The following is a 15,197-nucleotide window of genomic DNA, read 5'->3' as shown; positions in this document are numbered from 1 at the left end:
TCTGTACACGTGCGCAGTACTGCCTCTCCATCTCTGTACACGTGCGCAGTACTGCCACTCCATCTCTGTACACGTGCGCAGTACTGCCTCTCCATCTCTGTACACGTGCGCAGTACTGCCTCTCCATCTCTGTACACGTGCGCAGTACTGCCTCTCCATCTCTGTACACGTGCGCAGTACTGCCTCTCCATCTCTGTACACGTGCGCAGTACTGCCTCTCCTTCTCTGTACACGTGCGCAGTACTGCCTCTCCTTCTCTGTACACGTGCGCAGTACTGCCTCTCCATCTCTGTACACGTGCACAGTACTGCTTCTCCATCTCTGTACACCCTCTCCAGCTCTGTACACGTGCGCAGTACTGCCCCTCCTCTCTACACGTGCGTAGTACTGCCCCTCCTCTCTACACGTGCGCAGTACTGCCTCTCCTTCTCTGTACACGTGCGCAGTACTGCCTCTCCATCTCTGTACACGTGCGCAGTACTGCCTCTCCATCTCTGTACACGTGCGCAGTACTGCCTCTCCATCTCTGTACACGTGCGCAGTACTGCCTCTCCATCTCTGTACACGTGCGCAGTACTGCCTCTCCTTCTCTGTACACGTGCGCAGTACTGCCTCTCCTTCTCTGTACACGTGTGCAGTACTGCCTCTCCTTCTCTGTACACGTGCGCAGTACTGCCTCTCCTTCTCTGTACACGTGCGCAGTACTGCCTCTCCTTCTCTGTACACGTGCGTAGTACTGCCTCTCCTTCTCTGTACACGTGCGCAGTACTGCCTCTCCTTCTCTGTACACGTGCGCAGTACTGCCTCTCCTTCTCTGTACACGTGTGCAGTACTGCCTCTCCTTCTCTGTACACGTGCGCAGTACTGCCTCTCCTTCTCTGTACACGTGCACAGTACTGCCTCTCCTCTGTACACGTGTGCAGTACTGCCCCTCCTCTCTACACGTGTGCAGTACTGCCTCTCCATCTCTGTACACGTGCGCAGTACTGCTTCTCCATCTCTGTACACGTGCGCAGTACTGCCTCTCCATCTCTGTACACGTGCGCAGTACTGCCTCTCCATCTCTGTACACGTGCGCAGTACTGCCTCTCCATCTCTGTACACGTGCGCAGTACTGCCTCTCCATCTCTGTACACGTGCGCAGTACTGCTTCTCCATCTCTGTACACCCTCTCCATCTCTGTACACTTGCACAGTACTGCCTCCATCTCTGTACACGTGCGCAGTACTGCCTCTCCATCTCTGTACACGTGCGCAGTACTGCCTCTCCATCTCTGTACACGTGCGCAGTACTGCCTCTCCATCTCTGTACACGTGCGCAGTACTGCTTCTCCATCTCTGTACACCCTCTCCATCTCTGTACACGTGCGCAGTACTGCCTCTCATTCTCTGTACACGTGCGCAGTACTGCCTCTCCTTCTCTGTACACCCTCTCCATCTCTGTACACGTGCGCAGTACTGCTTCTCCATCTCTGTACACCCTCTACATCTCTGTACACGTGCACTGTACTGCTTCTCCATCTCTGTACACGTGCGCAGTACTGCCTCTCCATCTCTGTACACGTGCGCAGTACTGCCACTCCATCTCTGTACACGTGCGCAGTACTGCCTCTCCATCTCTGTACACGTGCGCAGTACTGCCACTCCATCTCTGTACACGTGCGCAGTACTGCCTCTCCTTCTCTGTACACCCTCTACATCTCTGTACACGTGCACAGTACTGCCTCCATCTCTGTACACGTGCGCAGTACTGCTTCTCCATCTCTGTACACCCTCTCCATCTCTGTACACGTGCGCAGTACTGCCTCTCATTCTCTGTACACGTGCGCAGTACTGCCTCTCCTTCTCTGTACACCCTCTCCATCTCTGTACACGTGCGCAGTACTGCTTCTCCATCTCTGTACACCCTCTACATCTCTGTACACGTGCACTGTACTGCTTCTCCATCTCTGTACACGTGCGCAGTACTGCCTCTCCATCTCTGTACACGTGCGCAGTACTGCCACTCCATCTCTGTACACGTGCGCAGTACTGCCTCTCCATCTCTGTACACGTGCGCAGTACTGCCTCTCCATCTCTGTACACGTGCGCAGTACTGCCTCTCCATCTCTGTACACGTGCGCAGTACTGCCTCTCCTTCTCTGTACACGTGCGCAGTACTGCCTCTCCTTCTCTGTACACGTGCGCAGTACTGCCTCTCCTTCTCTGTACACGTGCGCAGTACTGCCTCTCCTTCTCTGTACACGTGCGCAGTACTGCCTCTCCTTCTCTGTACACGTGCGCAGTACTGCCTCTCCTTCTCTGTACACGTGCGCAGTACTGCCTCTCCTTCTCTGTACACGTGCGCAGTACTGCCTCTCCTTCTCTGTACACGTGCGCAGTACTGCCTCTCCTTCTCTGTACACGTGCGCAGTACTGCCTCTCCTTCTCTGTACACGTGCGCAGTACTGCCTCTCCTTCTCTGTACACGTGCGCAGTACTGCCTCTCCTTCTCTGTACACGTGCGCAGTACTGCCTCTCCTTCTCTGTACACGTGCGCAGTACTGCCTCTCCTTCTCTGTACACGTGCGCAGTACTGCCCCTCCTCTGTACACGTGTGCAGTACTGCCTCTCCTTCTCTGTACACGTGCACAGTACTGCCCCTCCTCTGTACACGTGCGCAGTACTGCTTCTCCATCTCTGTACACGTGCACAGTACTGCTTCTCCATCTCTGTACACGTGCACAGTACTGCCTCTCTCTGCTGCATCTGTCTAATAAATAATTGCAGTCACTTCTGCAATTTCCAGGCTGATGTAGTTTTGCAGGCTTGTGTGAGCGCCCTCTGTGGTAAAATATGTTAGATTACATGATTTAATGTATTTTATCAGATCTTTTCTATTAGTCTTATGAAGTTTTTTTTCTATTTTATTGCATTACATAAACATGTTGTTGTCTTTTACATGCATTGCTTGCCTGTTAGGGTGTATGAGTGAGTGAGGGACTGTGGAAACGCTCCTAGATCAGTGGTTCTCAACCTCAAACCTCAAGTTTTCCTAATAGGTCATGTTTTCAGGATTTCTGTCAAAATAGGGGAACTCACCTATGCTTTATTGAAGACAGCCACAAAACATGACCTGTTTGTGGTACTTGTGAACCCTTGCTCTACATAAATGGGAGTTACCGTGCAGTTCTGTAAGATCTAATTATATATGCAGTACATGTTGGGTTATGAACATCAATGCAAGGAGTATTGGACTCTAGAGCTGCAATCTGATACATCGGGCAATTGCTGTGAGAGGTGTGGGAAGACCTGATGATTTATTTTATACATCCTCTGCTAGGGGTGAACATTGGAGACGTGGGTTGCTACTTGTACGAGCCTTGTCTCGACAAAACCGAATCACTGGATGAGATGTGAATTTTACATCACTTAGAGGTAAGTAGGGTTTATCAATCTACCTCTCCTCTCTCATATCCCTACTCCTTTTCCCCCCAAAGAGTATTGTGCAACAACACAAGTGAATTGGCCTTGTACCAAAAAAAAGTGAAAAACAGGCTCTATATGACATAATTCAGAGAGTCCTCCCAATAATATTCCTCAGAAGGAGCAAACTATTACCAAAGAAAAGGTCCTTTGAAAAAGCTGCAAGCTGAATGCAGCGAAATGCGTCAGGTGCTGTCAGGAACACTGGAGTAGAGAACTCGGACCATCCCTTGCAGCAACAAAACTTGACCCCACCTTGAGAGGACCTTATCACATGCCCAAATGGAGTATCATCTACACCATGATGCGTGAGGAGCTCCTCCTAAAAGGACTATTGGAGCCCTCTAACGGTGAATTACTATCATCTCCTACTGGACTCTCCTATGCACGTGGGACACTGCTGTTTGGATCAGTGCTTGATACAGGGGTTATATTAGAAACGGACTACTCCAGTACAAACATCTTCCTGTTCCAGACGTTTTTGAAGGGTTATCCAGTGTATGAATTCATACTTTTTAATTTACATGTGACATGTATGTCTTTTTTACATAATCTTTTATTAAATTGCTTAATTAGAGAATTTCAACTTGCTCTTTTACATTGTTCATTTTAATATTTGTACCATAGCGCAGCTGTTTTTTGTGTCCATTGTGGGAGGGACTTCCCCTGTTTTGAGGCAGCTGCTAAGTAAAGCATCTCGCGTCTCAAGCGCCCAACTATACCTTGGTATAATATTTTTTGCGTCTTCCTATGGGGGTGTTATATTGGGAGGACCCCTTCAATTGTGTCATATAAGCATGTTTTTAATTTATTTTGGCACAAGGCCACTTCCCATAAAACATCTTTATATATCCATTGACACTGTTATATGCACTCTTGTTCAGTATAGCTATGTTATATTATTCTATGTAACATTATTCTACTGTATAGAAGTGTATGTACCAGTAATGTGTATTCTTTTTATATTACACTTACATTTCTCTGACGTCCTAGTGGATGCTGGGAACTCCGTAAGGACCATGGGGAATAGCGGGCTCCGAAGGAGGCTGGGCACTCTAGAATTATCTTAGACTACCTGGTGTGCACTGGCTCCTCCCACTATGACCCTCCTCCAAGCCTCAGTTAGATTTCGTGCCCGGCCGAGGTTGGATGCACACTAGGGGCTCTCCTGAGCTCTTAGAAAGTTATAGTCTTAGATTTTTTTATTTTCAGTGAGACCTGCTGGCAACAGGCTCACTGCAGCGAGGGACTAAGGGGAGAAGAAGCGAACTCGCCTGCTTGCAGCCGGATTGGGCTTCTTAGGCTACTGGACACCATTAGCTCCAGAGGGATCGACCGCAGGCCCAGCCTTGATGTTCGGTCCCGGAGCCGCGCCGCCGTCCCCCTTACAGAGCCAGAAGCAAGAAGTTGATCCGGAAAATCGGCGGCATGAAGACTCTGTCTTCACCAAGGTAGCGCACAGCACTGCAGCTGTGCGCCATTGCTCCTCTCACACACTTCACACTCCGGTCACTGAGGGTGCAGGGCGCTGGTGGGGGGGCCCTGAGGCAGCAATAAATACACCTTGGCTGGCTAAAATACCTCAATATATAGCCCCAGGGCAGTGCCGGCGCTAGCCGCTCAGCAAGGTCCGCAAAGCAGGGAGGCGCCTGGCACTAAAGGCGCTCTCCCTGCTCTGCTACTGTACCTTGCTGATGCGCAGCCTGCGCCTGTCGCACAGTGTGACATGCAGAAGCGGTGCCGGCAGCTGCAGCATGAACACAGGAAAGATCCTCGGTCTCCTCCTGTGTCAGATCACTCCCCCTTCCCTGTCCGTCTAGCTCCTCCCCGCTGCACATGTCATGCTGGGAGGCAGGAGCATCATCCCCCACCTCCTCTCTTCCCTCCCCTCTCACAGCAGTCTTCAGCACCGCCCCTCCCCTGAGTCCCCTCTCATCAATAGTGGATTGAAGACCAGGTAAGGAGAAAGGGCATATTAGTGTGTGTGTACAGTGGTATGTTACTGTGTACTGGGGGGGAGTGGAGGGAGAGATAAAGTGAAATATTACTGTGTACTTGGGGGGGCTGTTATGTTACTGTGTTCTGGGGTGGGGGGGAGATAAAAGTGAAATATTACTGTGCACTGGGGTCGGGGGGGGGGGGGGGGGGGGGAGCTGGTATGTTACTGTATGCCGGGGTGAGGGGGATAAACTGAATTATTACTGTGTACTGGGGTCGGGGGGGGGGGATATAAGCTGGTATGTTACGGTGTGCTGGAGTGGGGGGGATATAGTGGAATATTAGTGTGTACTGGGGTCGGGGGGGGGGATATAAGCTGGTATGTTACTGTGTGCTGGAGTGGGGGGGATAAAGTGGAATATTAGTGTGTACTGGGGTCGGGGGGGGGGATATAAGCTGGTATGTTACTGTGTGCTGGAGTGGGGGGGATAAAGTGGAATATTAGTGTGTACTGGGGTGTGGGGTGGATAAAGTGGCATATAATGTGTGGTGGTGGTAGTGTGTGTGGGGACTGGGCTGCAGGGTAGCTGTGGTGTAGTGTGTAGGGAGGGGGGATTAATTGCTTAATTAGTCGTTGTGGGGACGTAGTTGAAAAAAAAAATCCCTTATAAACCATGTCTCGCACAGCCTTATCAGGGCTAATTTAATAGCCCCCTGGAGACACAATTACCCGCGATCAATGACCGTGGGTAATAGGATACCTCCATATGTTGTGTAAGGTCACTAGGACTGACAGATTTTACTTATGGATTACAGGGCTGTATCCCCCCAGTAAAATCTGCCACCTGCAGGGACTGCCTAGCAGTGGCAGTGACTTACTGTAGCATAGGAAGTGTTTCTCTTCATGGGACTGTAAGTCCAGACCTGTAATGTTACTATTTTTTTAATTTATGTTAAATGCAGTTTCTCCACTGCCTGCCACCCGCTGCCTCTCCACAGCCGTCACCTCTCTTTCCTGTCACCCACTCACTCTCATCTTCTCCCCGTCACCTCTCTCTCCAGTCACTCTCTCCGTCACCCCCCCCCATAGCCTCTTTCTCCTATCAACCTCTCCCTGTCATCCAACCCTCTCCCCGTCACCTTTATCTCCTGCCACCCTCTCCCTGTCACCCACCCCTCTCTCCTGTCACCCTCTCCCTGTCACCCACCCCTCTCCGCATCACCTCTCTCTCCTGTCGAACTATCCCTGTCACCCACTGATGCTCACCCATTCCCCATCACCTCTCTCTCCTGTCTCCCACTGATGCTTACCCTCTCCCCGTCATTCTCTTTTTTCAACCTCTGCTTGTCACCCTCTCATCGTCACCTTCCGGTTCTCACTGTTGCCCACTGCCTCTCCCTAGCTTCACTCTGTGCCCGTCTCCCACTGTAGCTACCCTCTCCCTGTCACCGACTGACATTCCTGTTACCCACTTACTCTCACCCTCTACCCGTCACCCTTTCTCTCCTGCTATCCTCTCTCTCACACACCCGTGATCCATACGATCGCATGGTGTGTGCACTCCCACTAACTGGATGTAGCTAGTCGCAAGCGCAATGTGGCTGCTTGTGGGTAGGATGAGAGCGGAGTAGGTGGGCGCAAAATTTAGAGTTTGCAGGAGGGCGCCGAACACCCTAGCACCGGCCCTGCCCCAGGGGCTATATATGAGGTAAATACCCCTGCCAAAATTCCATAAAAAGCGGGAGAATAGGCCGCGAAAAAGGGGCGGAGCCTATCTCCTCAGCACACTGGCGCCATTTTTCCCTCACAGCTCCTGCTGGAAGGAAGCTCCCTGGCTCTTCCCTGCAATCTACAGTACCAGTAAGAGGGAAAAGAGAGGGGGGGCATTAAATTTGGCAGTATATATATTTTATTGAAAAGCAGCTATTAGGGACATAACTCAGTTAGTCCCTGTATATATATAGCGCTCTGGTGTGTGCTGGCATACTCTTACTCTGTCCCCCCAAAGGGCTTTTTGTGGGTCCTGTCCTCTGTTTGAGCATTCCCTGTGTGTGTGGAGTGTGTCGGTACGGCTGTGTCGACATGTTTGAGGAGGATAATGATGTGGAGGGGGAGCAGATGCCTTTAGCAGGGATGTCACCCCCTGGGGGGCAGACACCTGAGTGGATGAGTTTATGGCAGGAAATGAGTGCACGTATAGACTCATTACATAAAAAATTTGACGACATGCCGACTGTGGGACAGCCGAGTCTTCAGCTCGTGCCTGTCCAGGTGTCTCAAAAGTCATCAGGGGCTCTGAAACGCCCGCTATCTCAGATGGCACAAGTAGATGTCGACACGGATACTGACACCAGTGTCGACGACGATGAGTCAAATTTAATGCCCGTTAAGGCCATTCACTGCATGATTGAGGCAATGAAAGAGGTGTTAAATATTTCTGATTTACATCCAGGTACCACAAAAAAGGGTATTATGTTTGGGGAGAAAAAACTACCTGTAGTTTTTCCCCCGTCAGATGAATTAAATGAAGTGTGTGAAGAAGCGTGGGCTTCCCCTGATAAGAAATTGGTAATTCCTAAGAAGATACTAAATGGCGTTCCCTTTCCCGCCAGAGGATAGGTTACGTTGGGAAACACCTCCTAGGGTGGATAAAGCGCTCACACGTTTGTCTAAAAAGGTGGCACTACCGTCCCAGGATACGGCCGCCCTTAAGGAACCTGCTGATAGAAAGCAGGAGGCGATCCTGAAGTCTGTATATACACACTCAGGCATTATACTTAGACCAGCTATTGCGTCAGCATGGATGTGCAGTGCTGCCGCTGCGTGGTCAGATAAACTGTCAGAAAATATTGACACATTAGACAGAGACACGATTCTGCTAACAATTGACCATATCAAAGTCTCAGTCTTATACATGAGAGATGCACAGAGGGAAATCTGCCGGCTGGCATCTAAAGTAAGTGCATTATCCATCTCTGCTAGGAGATGCTTATGGACTCGCCAGTGGACTGGAGATGCAGATTCCAAAAGGCACATGGAAGTTTTGCCTTATAAAGGGGAGGAATTATTTGGGGATGGTCTCTCCGACCTAGTTTCCACAGCAACTGCTGGGAAGTCAGCATTTTTACCCCATGTTCCCTCACAGCCTAAGAAGGCGCCATTTTATCAGGTTCAGTCCTTTCGGACCCAGAAAAACAAGCGGGGAAAAGGAGGGTCTTTTCTGTCTAGAGGCAGAGGTAGGGGAAAAAGGCTGCAGCAAACAGCAGGTTCCCAGGAACAAAAGTCCTCCCCCGCTTCCTCTTCCAAGTCCGCCGCATGACGGTGGGGCTCCACAGGCGGAGCCAGGTACGGTGGGGGCCCGCCTCATGAATTTCAGCGATCAGTGGGCTCGCTCACAGGTGGATCCCTGGATCCTTCAAATAGTATCTCAGGGATACAAGCTGGAATTCGAGGCGGCTCCACCCCACCGGTTCCTAAAATCTGCCTTGCCGATTGCTCCCTCAGACAGGGAGGCGGTGCTAGCAGCGATTCACAAGCTGTATTCCCAGCAGGTGATAATCAGGGTACCCCTACTTCAACAAGGCCGGGGTTACTATTCCACACTATTTGTGGTGCCGAAACCGGACGGTTCGGTGAGACCCATTTTAAATTTGAAATCCTTGAACACATACATAAAAAAATTCAAGTTCAAGATGGAATCGCTCAGGGCGGTTATTGCAAGCCTGGACGAGGGGGATTACATGGTATCCCTGGACATCAAGGATGCTTACCTGCATGTCCCCATTTACCATCCTCACCAGGAGTACCTCAGATTTGTGGTACAGGATTGCCATTACCAATTCCAGACGCTGCCGTTTGGACTCTCCACGGCACCGAGGGTATTTACCAAGGTTATGGTGGAAATGATGATACTCCTTCGGAAAAAGGGAGTTTTAATTATCCCATACTTGGACGATCTCCTAATAAAGGCACGATCCAAGGAACAGTTGTTAGTGGGAGTAGCACTATCTCAGGAAGTGCTGCACCAGCACGGCTGGATTCTGAATATCCCAAAGTCACAGCTGGTTCCGACGACACGTCTACTGTTCCTGGGAATGATTCTGGACACAGTCCAGAAAAGAGTGTTTCTCCCGGAGGAGAAAGCCAGGGAGTTGTCTTCTCTAGTCAGAGACCTCCTAAAACCAAAACAGGTATCGATGCATCACTGCACGCGGGTCCTGGGAAAGATGGTAGCTTCTTATGAAGCAATTCCATTCGGCAGGTTCCATGCCAGAATTTTTCAGTGGGACCTGTTGGACAAGTGGTCCGGATCGCATCTTCAGATGCATCGCTTGATAACCCTGTCCCCAAGAACCAGGGTGTCTCTTCTGTGGTGGCTGCAGAGTGCTCATCTTCTGGAGGGCCGCAGATTCGGCATACAGGACTGGGTCCTGGTGACCACGGATGCCAGCCTACGAGGCTGGGGGGCAGTCACAAAGGGAAGAAACTTCCAAGGACTATGGTCAAGTCAGGAGACTGCCCTTCACATAAATATTCTGGAACTAAGGGCCATTTACAATGCCCTAAGTCAAGCAAAATCCCTGCTCCTACACCAGCCGGTGCTGATCCAGTCAGACAACATCACGGCAGTCGCCCATGTGAATCGACAGGGCGGCACAAGAAGCAGGATGGCAATGGCAGAAGCCACAAGAATTCTCCGATGGGCGGAGAATCATGTACTAGCACTGTCAGTAGTGTTCATCCCGGGAGTGGACAACTGGGAAGCAGACTTTCTCAGCAGGCACGACCTCCACCCGGGAGAGTGGGGACTTCATCCAGAAGTCTTCCAAATGATTGTAAATCAATGGGGTCGTCCACAGGTGGACATGATGGCGTCCCGCCTAAACAAAAAACTAGAGAGGTATTGCGCCAGGTCAAGAGACCCTCAGGCGATAGCTGTGGACGCTCTAGTGACACCGTGGGTGTACCGGTCAGTTTATGTGTTCCCTCCTCTACCTCTCATACCAAAGGTATTGAGAATAATAAGAAAGCGAGGAGTAAACACAATTCTCGTGGTTCCGGATTGGCCAAGAAGAGCGTGGTACCCGGAACTTCAAGAGATGATCTCAGAGGACCCGTGGTCTCTGCCGCTCAGACAAGACCTGCTACAGCAGGGGCCCTGTCTGTTCCAAGACTTACCGCGGCTGCGTTTGACGGCATGGCGGTTGAACGCCGGATCCTGAAGGAAAAGGGCATTCCGGAGGAAGTCATTCCTACGCTTATTAAAGCCAGGAAAGAGGTCACAGCAACTCATTATCACCGCATATGGCGGAAGTATGTTGCATGGTGTGAGGCCGAAAAGGCCCCAATGGAGGAATTTCAACTAGGTCGATTTCTGCATTTCCTGCAAGCAGGAGTAAATATGGGCCTAAAACTGGGCTCCATTAAGGTACAGATCTCGGCTCTGTCGATTTTCTTTCAAAAAGAACTAGCTTCAGTACCTGAAGTTCAGACATTTGTTAAAGGAGTGCTGCATATTCAGCCCCCGTTTGTGCCCCCTGTGGCACCTTGGGATCTCAACGTGGTGTTGAGTTTCTTAAAATCACATTGGTTTGAACCACTAAAAACCGTGGATCTGAAATATCTCACGTGGAAAGTGGTCATGTTATTGGCCTTGGCTTCAGCCAGGCGAGTGTCAGAGTTGGCGGCTTTATCATGTAAAAGCCCTTATCTGATTTTCCATATGGATAGGGCAGAATTGAGGACTCGTCCCCAGTTTCTCCCTAAGGTGGTGTCAGCGTTTCACCTGAACCAGCCTATTGTGGTACCTGCGGCTACTAAGGATTTGGAGGACTCCAAGTTGCTAGACGTTGTCAGGGCCCTGAAAATATATGTTTCCAGGACGGCGGGAGTCAGAAAATCTGACTCGCTGTTTATCCTATATGCACCCAACAAGCTGGGTGCTCCTGCTTCTAAGCAGACTATTGCTCGTTGGATTTGTAATACAATTCAGCTTGCACATTCTGTGGCAGGCCTGCCACAGCCAAAATCTGTCAATGCCCATTCCACAAGGAAGGTGGGCTCATCTTGGGCGGCTGCCCGAGGGGTCTCGGCTTTACAACTTTGCCGAGCTGCTACTTGGTCGGGGGCAAACACATTTGCAAAATTCTATAAATTTGATACCCTGGCTGAGGAGGACCTGGAGTTCTCTCATTCGGTGTTGCAGAGTCATCCGCACTCTCCCGCCCGTTTGGGAGCTTTGGTATAATCCCCATGGTCCTTAGGGAGTTCCCAGCATCCACTAGGACGTCAGAGAAAATAAGAATTTTACTCACCGGTAATTCTATTTCTCGTAGTCCGTAGTGGATGCTGGGCGGCCATCCCAAGTGCGGTTTATCTGCAATACTTGTACATAGTTACTGTTAACTAAATCGGGTTATTGTTGAGCCATCTGTTGAGAGGCTCTGTTGTTTCATACTGTTAACTGGGTTTCATATCACGAGTTGTACGGTGTGATTGGTGTGGCTGGTATGAGTCTTACCCGGGATTCAAAATCCTTCCTTATTGTGTACGCTCGTCCGGGCACAGTATCCTAACTGAGGCTTGGAGGAGGGTCATAGTGGGAGGAGCCAGTGCACACCAGGTAGTCTAAGATCTTTCTAGAGTGCCCAGCCTCCTTCTGAGCCCGCTATTCCCCATGGTCCTTACGGAGTTCCCAGCATCCACTACGGACTACGAGAAATAGAATTACCGGTGAGTAAATTCTTATTTTATCTTATATATTGTGTGCACAGTAACGTTCTATTGTGTAGAGTTACAATGTTATAACGCTTTAAAACGTCGTCCTCTTGTTTCTTTGCAGACTGTCGGGAATGCCGCTGTCTACAAGCTATTTCCTTATTTAACTCTTTCCTGGCTGGGAATGCATCACACTCTGGAGCTTTGTTCTGTTCTATATATGAAGTATTAAATTGATGTCCTAATAGTATTACACAGCAGCTGTAGCGCCTCTTACTGCAGGGAATAGGTGTTCTGCACCAAAACATGGAGACGTCGCCCTGTGCCACTCTACCCACAGCCTGTAGACTGTTACCTGTATAGTATCCCACTCTCACCATCTTGTATGCTATAGACAGGGTCACAGGACTTGTGTCCCCGGAGGGGAATCCTTTCTCTGATGTGTTATGTTAGTTAGTATTTGGCATAGGTAAATCCCTGATAAAGTAACTGGGAAGTCTCTCATCTCTTGCGCGTGGTCTGTTACCTGAAAGATTAATATTTGCTGTATTATAAAAATGGATTTAGAATAAAATTGCTCATGTATCTGACAGGTCTCTTTCTTTGGTTTCCTCCAAGTACTAAGAATTATAGCAGCTTTGTTGAGCATGTTCTGCTATATACCATATGTATGGGGGGGGGGGGGGGGGGGGCGGTTACACTAATGTACTATGTATTGCTGGAATATTACATTGTAATTCACTGTATGGGGATTTCACATCTTAATGTACCATATGTATTGGTGGGGATGTCTCACCTTAATGTACCATTGGTAGGATGTCACACTGTTACAGTATGTGCCATTTGTATAGATGGAGCTCACACCTCAGTGGGAGGGAAGTGGGTGACCATGGAGGGATGTTACACTTGAAGCGCTGTGTATTGTGGGGTTCTGTACTATGGGGGTAATTCCAAGTTGATCGCAGCAGGAAATTTTTTAGCAGTTGGGCAAAACCATGTGCACTGCAGGGGAGGCAGATTTAACATGTGCAGAGAGTTAGATTTGGGTGGGGTGTCTTCAATTTGCAATCTAATTTGCAGTGTAACAATAAAACAGCCAGTATTTACCCTGCACAGAAACACTATAACCCACCCAAATCTAACTCTTTCTGCAAATGTTATATCTGCCCCCCCCTGCAGCGCACATGGTTTTGCCCAACTGCTAAAAAATTTCCTGCTGCGATCAACTTGGAAATACCCCCAATGTGCATGGGATATACTGTAAGGGGTAGGCAACAGTTGATAATTTAGTGCAGGGAACGTGAGAGGATTATCTGGTGCAGTGAGTGACCTATCTCTACAGAGAGTAGGGGCTAAGAATAGTAGGGAGCACTCCTACTCAACCAACCCACAGTGCAGGAGTTTGCCATAGTGGACTCCCTAATAAACACTCCCCGGTTTCCAGCATAGGGTTACCTGAGTCGGCACCTGTGTGTTTTTCTACCATTCGTATTCTTTGTTTACACTGGACTACAGAGATGTATGGCGGAGCCATTTTACCGGGTACGGGACAAATAAGTTAGGAGCCGTATTATTGCTGAGGCTACCTTATGCCCTCATTTTGCGGTGAGATGTTCCTCTCTCTCTCCTCTCTGACGAAATCCTTTGGGTGCAAGTGAGGAAGAAGGACCCTAGTCTCAATGAGCTAAAATGAAAACCCTGATGGACAAACCACACATTATGTGTGAAAGAAGTGGTGAGAAGTGACGTTGGAGAGAAGCGGAACACTGTCTTGCTAGGATGGAACGCTGTTGGCTGGAGCAAGAAATGAGAACTACAACCTGATACTAGGACCGTTCTTCTTACAGGCTTTTCTTCAATGTTACTTTAGCAAATGTATCTAGAGCTGTGATAAAGAATTAGAACCCTATTCAGGAGAAACGCAAGCTGGCCGATTATCACAGCATTCGCATTGTGTGTGCACACCCGCGACTAGCGATTATTTCTGAGAACGCATTGTGCTTCAACGCAATCACATTTTGATTGACAGGAAGCCAGCATTTAGGGGAGAAAACGTGGCGTTTTACAGGTGGGTCCCTGACTTCCAGCCTCTTGCGTATGCAGAATTGTGGATGACCTTGCCAGGCGCAGATGGAAAAACTCTTCGATGTTCTGGTATTTGCATATGGTTATGCCATCACACGTTTGTAATTTCTGTAATGCCCGTTTTTTCTCTATTTCTAGGTGGCAACTATTTGATCGGAGCAATTGCTTTCTAGCAAGATTAGCGCTCCAACCTGAATAGGGCCCATAATGCGCACAGGAAAGCCTTTCCAGCGTGCTGAGGTGATCTAGTACCCTTTGGATAGATTAGCTAGTGATTCCACACGTGCTTGTTCTTCTGGCACATTGTCATTTATGTCGGAGGCATCTGGTGGAGTACAAAATGTGAGCAACTTTTGTGTAGATTATAACGGCCGGGTACATGTGGTAAGAGGTTGACAGTCTTGCGGACCCCATCCCCTGCCCCATAATACTGCTCTGTAGGAAAACCTGCCCTTGACCAATTGAGTGGGTCCCTTTGATACTCTTACCTAGAGTGCAGGCCAGGCGGGATTCCGCGTCTGTATAGTACAAAATATGGGGTGGTATCTGTCTATGTACAGGGCGCATAAAAAATATTTGTTACATAAAATACATCCCTTTATTATTGAGGAGAAGATGTATCCTTCGTATGACAACTTGAGAATTTCTCTGATTTGTTCTTCCTCCTCTCGTAGAACCATACAGGGATCCCGGTGTTCATATAAAACAAAAGTAAAAGAAAAAATGTGTAGGACAGTTTTGCACCAATTTAATTATTTCCACAACTCAGGAAATAAAAGGGCGTATCCCACTCTCACAGAAACAAGAGAGTGGAAACCCATAAAGGTATCTTTCAATTGGATAGATTTCTTTAAAGTATTGGAACCTAGATCTCAGGAGCGTACCCAGGACTCACAATGGTGAAATGATGATAAATCACATAAAGGTATCTTTAAAATCTTTAAGATCTGTCAGATGCGTACCCCAACTTACACAATTTGCAGTTGGGACAT

The 15,197-nt window shown here is 49.0% G+C and overlaps 1 protein-coding gene across 1 annotated transcript in view; it reads left to right on the top strand.

Moving 5' to 3' along the window:
• CRIP3 (cysteine rich protein 3) overlaps positions 1-12,710 on the top strand; it is a 54,882-nt gene extending 42,172 nt beyond the window's left edge. The window contains exons 8-9 of the mRNA XM_063918761.1: positions 3,322-3,416; positions 12,245-12,710. Of these exons, the coding sequence (XP_063774831.1) occupies positions 3,322-3,398 (77 nt within the window). The 3' untranslated portion in view covers positions 3,399-3,416; positions 12,245-12,710. The remainder of the gene's footprint in view (positions 1-3,321; positions 3,417-12,244) is intronic.
• Positions 12,711-15,197: the final 2,487 nt, after the last annotated feature.

The sequence above is a fragment of the Pseudophryne corroboree genome, chromosome 4 (assembly GCF_028390025.1).
Source record: "Pseudophryne corroboree isolate aPseCor3 chromosome 4, aPseCor3.hap2, whole genome shotgun sequence".
In the NCBI taxonomy this organism is placed as follows: domain Eukaryota; kingdom Metazoa; phylum Chordata; class Amphibia; order Anura; family Myobatrachidae; genus Pseudophryne; species Pseudophryne corroboree.
Note: the sequence above shows the minus strand (reverse complement) of the source record. Positions and strands in the feature narration are given on the sequence as shown.